Source organism: Ammodytes marinus, assembly GCF_949987685.1.
Source record: "Ammodytes marinus genome assembly, chromosome: 11".
NCBI lineage: Eukaryota > Metazoa > Chordata > Actinopteri > Uranoscopiformes > Ammodytidae > Ammodytes > Ammodytes marinus.
Genome location: NC_137215.1, coordinates 25,108,442 through 25,117,208, shown reverse-complemented (window position 1 = coordinate 25,117,208; position 8,767 = coordinate 25,108,442). Strand labels below are relative to the sequence as shown.

Sequence of the window (8,767 nt, the reverse complement as noted above, 5' to 3'; positions counted from 1 at the left end):
AAACTTTATTTGACTAATGTTGCATAATTAAAACCAGAGGATCCCGTGTCCTCAGACCCAAACCTATATACTTGTAAACAACCTCTCCATTCCAGATACATAGATTATATGTGTTCCTATTATGTCTTGTACATGGATTAGATGTAACTTTTCATGTGTATATTCTAATCATTATCACAACACCTCTCCAAATAGTGCATGGTGGTGATATGATGATGATTATGATGATGAGAGCCAAGTTACTAACTCCAGAATGCTCAGTACGTTCCTTGGTGCTGGCTGACTATAGTGTCTCACTATCAGTCAAAGTGGCCGGTGAGTCTAAATTTAGCCCTAATCGCCCAGGCCAGCCTGTTGAAAAATTGATCGATATGGGGAGTCGCTGCTATAGTAACAGTGGCAGCCTTAATGTTGGTCAGGTGTCACCACCGGTTCTCCAGTCGAGCAGAAAGAGAACTAGAAATGAGTACAGTGCAGGATACGTCCGCGTGGAAAAACAAAGTCGTCTCCAAAGGCAGTGTCATGTCCAGGGGCGGTAACAGGACAGATAAGGTAAGGCTCTCATTAAAGCCCCTCGGAGCTTAGTTATTGAGGACAAGTTGGACCGGTATGAGCACGGGATGATAGCCGAGGAGATGCATCAACAGATTGTTGGCATAGCAATACCATCAATAGACAGTGACAGTCCATTGTGTCTTGGCTTGTGTCCTGTTCTTATCTGCAGGGCGATGACAAGGTGGACCTGTGTGGCCGGGGGAGCTGGTGGCTGAGGACACTGAAAGTAGGTGTAGAGAGAAGAAGAAGAAGAAAAAGCTGCCACACTGGCTTCTGTGCAGACCCCAACACATTCACACCGGGTTGTCAATTCAACCGGGCTAGTGTGTAGACAGAGTAGATTTTCAGATAATGGCTTTTATCGCCCTAGCACTATCCCTTTGTCTGAGTCACCAAAGAGTGCTTTCTGCCAGAAATACATTTGAAACACTTCCACTACAGTGAGTCCAGGCCCTTAAGTGTCTTACAGTGCATGTACAGTGGTAATGCATAGACCTAATTAATTATCAGTTTATCTTAATGTGGTTCCAGCTCTCAGGCTATGTCATCCACTGTCCACTAAATATATAGGCCAGGTGGCTTAAGAATTAGCCTATGCTTTTCAAATGAACAGCAAGAAATGTTTTAGCCTTTAATACATATATGAACGCTTAGAGATTTAGCTACTGTTGAAGGAGCCCAAGACTAAAGAATGTCATTGCCAGCGACTGCGCTGTAATTGTTGCATATTATGACAATTATCAATCTGGAATCTGGAAACGAGATTCTATTGAATTGAAGAAGCCTGAAGTTTAAACAATTTTTTTTGTGATGTAAGAACTAAATTGAAGTCTGAAAGGAGTATTGTAAAATAATAATTGTATTTGCCAAAGCATGAAAAAGCTCAATTCTAAATAATTTAAACCCCTGTTCACCCAAATCCACAAAATATTTCTAACTTCCAACAACCCACATTAAAGATATTTTCATTTATCTTTACATGAATTTGGTTTAGATGAGGCGGGCTATGCTCTGGGTTCTTATGACACATTAAGTATTTTGAACCAATCACGACAGTTCTCTGCCCCGAACTTTCTATAAAAACACCGACTGTTGCCATGTAGACCGTTCGATATGGCCACGCCCACACAGTCCTGTCAAACAATCTCTAGACAGACAAAAAGCTGTTTTTTAACAAAAAATTATAATATTTCTGAACATTTATTTTCAATCAGATTTCTGTGGAAGCTTATATAGACACCCATATGTTTTCTATTTTAGACCAGGTTGTGCCTGAGTCGAATGTGAGTTTGTCCCATCTCACCTTCCTCCAGGACACACCCATCCCGGGTTCCTATCATATTCGTGACTTTGTTGAAGAGGCCGCCCTGAACCCGGTGAGGAAGACCTACGGGTTCAAAGGCGTGGGCAGGAAAGCCCCCACTCTGGGCGTACGTAAGGGGGATCTGCTTCTACCCGGGGCGTATGACATCACTGACTCCATCCAGCAGCTCCTCATGCACCCGGCCTCCTACTCATTCAAAAACTGTCCACGGCCCGACATCGTCACCCTGGGCATCAGAGACAAGGTGGGGTGCAAGACATGACCTTTACTGACCCTGTGACATTATACTCTTATTTTGAAAATGCACTTATTTGCTTTCTTGCTGTCAGTTAGATAAGAACATGGGCGTAGGATTCATTTCAGCACCATAGATAGTATATCAAATGGATGTAGCATCCAGGCCGACCAGTTATTCCAACCGCATCCAATTCTCCTGGCTTATGCGCGTCGCTGTCTTGTGGGATTTTTACTCCGCCTCACTCCTCTTGCCGAAAAAGGGCAATGATGTGACGTCCGAGGGGATACGGCCATCTAGCTGACGTATACTTCCAAGGTTAAGTGAAGCCCAAGGAAAACACAGAGATTCTGCTGGTCTCAGAAATGTATAATTTATTTCTTGGTCACATATAACCAGCGCTGGACACAGTGAAGAGCTCTCGCAAGATCTCATTAGAATGTGTGTCCGTTTGACTTCTTCGCAAGCTAATTGGCCATTTTTATCTTGTGAGAAGGCCAACAGAAACTTTTCACAAGTATTGTTATCTGGTACAAAGAATTGGTGGGTGCGTGGATGAGAGCATGCCTCTACTTTGCAGCCATTGGGAGTAAGAGAGACCTTGAACTTCTCAGTGTTAACTAGTCAGCAGGATTGCATAGAAAAAAAGAAACACACAGAATACAAAAGATATATGCAATATGTTATAGAGCAAACTAAAACATACCAAATTATAACAGTATTATATTATATAGGCTACTTAGCTAACATTAGCGTGTTAGCTAAACTGTCACTGTGTAAGAATATGGTAAACAAACATTTCTTGACTTTTCGTGAGGTTGTTACTAGCTAATGCCATCATTTGCCTATACAGAGGTGTTGTATGCGGTTAAGTAACCAGTCTCAGGTTACATTTTGTTCAAGCTACTTGGTTATTCATGTTATTATTGATTGAAGAAGGCATTTCCTAAGCAGTATTTATGAATTGCACTCCTCAGTCCAACTGGAAAACGAAGCCAGCTGTTGCCGATGCATCACATCAGACGAAAGGAAAAGCAAATGAATTGTGTCGCATGTATTTAAACACTTCTTTATCTCTATTCCCCGTGCCAGCACATAAACACATCACCGTGTGACTACAATGTGACAGCCAAACCGGTGGAGAAGATTCCCTGCAAGTAAGCGCTCCACAAAAAAACCAGCCTCTCTTTAACTCTCTGAAGCAGACAAGCCCTGAATCATCCCTTGATCGCCCAATCACACTACTTCTCCTCCCTTCTCTCATCTCCTTATTGAACAAAGATGGAGGAGCAATCACCAACCTGCCCTCTCATTTCCTCTGCCTCTGATCAGGCACGGCCTTATTCTTTTGTGCTCTACCTCTGATGTTTTTCTTTATTTTTCTTGTTTTGTGTGACAGCCATATCCCCCCCCCCCCCTCCTCCCTTATTCTCTGCTCTTCTTCCAGGCATGCGATGTTTCGCTCCACCGTGCAGCGGGTCGGCTTTCCACCTGTAAGTATCCAGTCACCAATACTAGTTATTAGGACAATTCAGTCTTTCCACTGCCCACAAAAAGGCTTCATTACACTTTCAATAGGTTTTGGTTACAAGCTATGACCTAATGTGTAGGCCTATGATAACCGCAAGTGTCAAAGAAAAACGATCTCACAGGGTGCACATTGTATCATTTGGCCCCATTCGAGGGCCTGTTATGGCGCTGCACTCGCTGACCATTTCAGCTTTGGTTCATATTGCAGACTGTTGCAGCCTTTCGCTGTGCGTCCCTGTCGGTAGCTGATGGATATTTGAGACGTGCTGGCAGCTGCCAAGTGTTGACAGAGAAGGAAAGGCGCAAAGAAATCCCGAGGGTGTTATTACTGTGGAGTTAGGAGCAGTTCTTCTGCTGGTGGTGGTGTCACACAGCGACTCCCAGACAAGTTTCTTGACAAAGGTTAAGCAGCTACATAAATTCCCACTGCAAAGTTAAAGTTGGAGTCAGTGATTCTGGAGAGCGCTTGTTCAAATCCCTTTTTGTCAAAATCAGTGAAGATCTCCTCATGATCCTCTACCTGCCCGAACTGTGTGTGCGCTGAAAATAAAATTGGTGCTAATACACTTAGGGTGTATTCACACATGCTGTGTTTAGTTCGGTTGAAACGAACTCAGGTGCACTTCCACCTTCGGTGCGCATCTTTCAGACAGGTGTGAATACAGCAATCGCACTCGGGGGCGGACCAAACAAACGCTCCGAGACCCAGCTGAAGAGGTAGTCTCGATGCGCTTCAAAACGCACTCTGCTGCAGTTCGTTTGTGGTGTGAATTTGGCCGGACTCGATCCGACCCAATTGCAGGAAGCACTGCGCCTTTTCTTTATTTTCTTTTTTAATAAATCGCCATCAGCTTCACATTATGGGAAAGTGTTGTTGTCGCCATTGTTAGGAAGATTAGTTGTGGTTTGACCGGGAGCCCCGAGCGAAAATATTACATTTGATAATGATGCGTGCGGATCAGCGATCAGATGGAGAGGAGCGTCTCCCGTAGCCTACAGTGCCAACAGGTTCACGCTGCGCTTTGCATGAAGTGTGTGTTTTTATTGTTCTTCCCAACGGGACCGTCAATACTGTCCCCGTGTCAGTTTGGTGCTGAACTGCGCCGAACTGACACCCAGCTGATACACAGCTTAATCAGCTGTGTTTCAGTTTGAGCCTATTCTTCACGCGAGTCGCGCGTCCAGCAGCAAAAATACAGTAAAAATGATGTTTCACATCGTAGGCTAGAAGCCACATAACGTGGCATTGTCATAGGGCTACATATTATAAACATATGAAACAACAATAATTAGATTTTTTTCTTCTTTATTTATAGGCTAGATGTAGGCATTTTTATTATTTTTAACTCCATATTATATCAATGATAAATTCGCAGTTTTTACTTCGTTCTTCCTGCTTCTCTCCACCCCAGAATGTCTGTCCAATGAATGAATGACCTTAGATCACGTGTGGTTTTGCTTCGTAATGCTGGTTCACTTGCAAAAGGGGCAATATGAAAGTGGACCACACCAAACAAAAAAATCCAAATTCTATTTGGTCTGGACCAAAGCAAGTGAACTAACGGACTTTCCATGTGTGAATACACCCTTAAACACAGCCGCTCTGTAAACTGGTATGTTAACAAACACCATAGCAACATGCCAGTTTACAGAGTCTCGGCTGTGTATTAACACTGGTTCTTTTCCCAGTGCACACACACAGTACAGTAAGGTAGCAGATCGCAAAGAGATTTTCACTGATATTGACAAAAACAGATTTTGACAACATGCATTCTCCAAAATCACTGACGTCACCTTTAAGTGAAGTCACAGCTCTTTGGGACTGATGCCCTGAATGTGGACGGGCATTAGCAGATCAGCAATGAAGTGTCATAATGGTTTTAACGCTGGTCCTTCCTGACTAAAGAGACTTCTAGATATGTCTGCGCCTTGCCTCTTAGCCAAGGATAAATTACAAATGTATTTCTCTACATCCAAAGACAGAAAAAGAAAAAAAAGTTCTAGTGAGTGGAGGATGTTTGGGAACACAACAGAAAAGATATAGCTACAGTATATTCTCTTTTTTCTGATTTGACTTCATTTCTCCATCCCGAGGCCACTCTCTGTCCCAGATATAAATGTAGTGCTTTTTTGCAATATCGACTGCACATGCCGCACTGAAGGAACACATCCTCCCTTGAGATTCAGGCCTGTTTGAATTCAAATCATAATCCCATTCATTTTCATATGAATGAATGTCTCCCTGAAATTGTTCAATGTCTATTTGATGGATTGCCATGAAATTCTGTAGGATGTATTCGAATGACTTTGGTGATACCCTAACTTTTTTTTTGTTTACCTTTTGTAATGGGTTCCAGTTGATTTTGTGGTCTTGGCTGCATTCTCAAATCAAAAATAGGTCAAACAGGTTTTCACAGACATTCAAAGCATGCGCCAATACCTATGGCCACACGAAAAAAAATTCTAACGTGCTGTGCTACAGTAGGAAAGTAGGCCAGGTGCTTTGGCTCAAACACTCTCTCTCTCTCTCTCTCTCTCACACACACACACACACGCACACACACACACACACACACACACACACACACACACACACACACACACACACACACACACACACACACACACACGCACACACACACACACACACACACACACACACACACACACACACACACACACACACACACACACACACACACACACATACACACATACCCACATGTGTGAAAGAGATTCACTGCTATCAACCAGCTCCTGTGAAATACACCTGCATTAGCGCCTCTGTGAGCATCAAGCTATGGCGCGCGGGGGCTCTGGCAGGCCAGTGGCAGAGGGTCATGTGAACAGTGCAACTGGGATCAAATGGCATGTAATGGTAGCAGCCATGCCCCTCTCCGAGGAGCAGAGGAGTGGTAGAGACACCTCAGTCAGAACCAGAGAGCAGCTAGATATGAAAGGCTGGACCCGTGTTCAGGGACAGGGAGACAGTTTTATGTCTGAGGACGAGGGTGGAGGGGAGGGGGCGATGCTATTTCTGCATGGCATGCCGCTGGTGATGACCAGTATGTGTGTTAGTGGGTAAGAGGAAAGGAGAAGTGAAAGGCAAGGGAGAGAGACTGGATTTTGATAGAGACGAATCCTAAAACCGAGATCACATAGGCCAAGAAACCACAACACAACCAGAGACCGTCAAAGGCTGTAAAGACAAGAGTCACATGATGTGTCTGAGGTCTTAAAGGTCACATATTATGCTAATTTTCAGGTTCAAAATTGTAATGTGGGTTTCTACTAAGAACTGTTTTCATGGTGTAGTGTCCCAAAGAATATATTTTTCATACAGTGCCATTGCTGAGTCTTCTTTTTGTCAGCCTCTGTCTGAAACACTCTGTTTTAGAGCCTTTCTTCTCCAAGCCCCGCCTTCCAAGAAGCCCAGTCTGCTATGAATGGCCCTGACTCTATATATTAATGTTGATAAAACATGAAAAAGATTTTAAAATATTGGTTTCGCACTCTAAAATAGACCTGGTGTTTACTGTTAGCATATCCTTCTGAATTAATTATCAGCATATGGCACCAAAACAATAGGTTTCCATGAACTTATAGGTCCAAGAGAAAAACAACATAAATCTCATTTAGTTCTAAAATGGTTAGAGTTTAAGATGTACAGTAGCAAGCTACACAAATATGAAATGTTTCTTTGTAGCTTTGTAACATGGTTTCCCCACAAGAAACCTTAAGTAGTTTTAACTCTTGAGTTAACAAACTACTTGCCTCACTATAGACCTACATGACAATGTTGGTAAAAAGCTAATTTGAAGGCGGCCAGATCTACTTGCTGAGAGGAATACAAAGAAAGGTTTTCCTCTGTAAGTTAGCCTACTTAGCTAACACCCAATGTGTGCTCACATGCTAATTATACATGTAAGGCTAATTGTTACATGCTAGCCTTGGTCTGCAGCATGATCAGGCTTAATTACAAAATCAATGAATCCATCAGTGGATAACAGCTTTTATCTCTGACCACATTAGAGGGAAGGACCTGCTCCATGGCAATATAATCCACAGACCAGAGCAGCTAATGGCATCACTTCCTGCTTCAAATCCACGTTGCCGCGGCTCCACAACGAGCACTCTGTGAGTCCAGTACTTCACACTGAGCTACACCTCCACTATGAATGCACAGGGGTCAGCTGTGAACATGTCCATGCTACAATATTAATAGTTTGGCTAGATTGTGGGGCTGGCTTTTAATACCGTAAGACTATTAATTTAGATCCTCTCTGTTGCATTTTGCCAGTTCAATTCTCGATGAGCGAGTAACCACACAATATGCTAATGTTTCAACCATCGTACCATGGTTTTGATGGTAATTCATTATTGAAGATTAATAAATTACGATTTGGATAATTCAAGTGAAATGGAACATCACACCATATACAGTATCATCTAGCCTGGCTCTGCCCACCTACCTACTGAAATACGACGGTCTGGTTGGACCAGCTAGGCTATATATCATCACCATCATAAAACAAGACCAAGCAAAGAATAGGCTATATACGTCATATAGAAAAGATGGCATCACAGATAGGTATAGTTATCCAATGGTGTAAGTAATTTTCTTTCATGTTCCTCTTTTGTGGTTACATAATGAAAATATGTCTGTGTATGTGTGTTCCACAGAAGACCCCAGGACCAGGGGCCTACGAACCTTGCTGGAAGCTGGACGAGCGTCTCCACATGGAGGCCATAGACCCATCATTTAGCCTCTTCTTCCGCAACATTCCCTAATGTGGAGTATATTTCCAGCACAAGGCCTCCACTCCACCGCCATCTTGTAATCCTGTCAGCTTCCTGGCATATCACCTCAATGTCCAAAAATAAAAGTAAGGATAATTAATGAACACGAGAAAATAAAAATACCAGTCTCTTATTGCATGGGCCAATGTTTATCTGCATGTCAGTGGGGGATTTTGTGGTCTGCCAACGACATAATAACATTTGCTGAGCTCAAATTGCTTTAGCGACGCCGGCCAGGGAAGCAGAATGATCTTATCTGCAACAAGGGGTACTTCATTCCACTTAACTACATGTTCCCGGTATTGCTCTCTCTCTCTCCCCGT

At 43.1% G+C, this 8,767-nt stretch overlaps 1 protein-coding gene across 1 annotated transcript; it reads left to right on the top strand.

The window, feature by feature from the left end:
- Positions 1–522: 522 nt before the first annotated feature.
- On the top strand, positions 523–8,435 carry stpg4 (sperm-tail PG-rich repeat containing 4; the record flags this gene model as incomplete). Its single annotated transcript, XM_080037266.1, has 7 exons — positions 523–552; positions 725–781; positions 1,869–2,123; positions 3,207–3,271; positions 3,562–3,607; positions 7,677–7,781; positions 8,328–8,435. 7 exons carry the CDS (start codon positions 523–525, stop codon positions 8,433–8,435), a joined length of 666 nt encoding a protein of 221 aa, XP_079893392.1.
- Between the last annotated feature and the right edge of the window lie 332 nt (positions 8,436–8,767).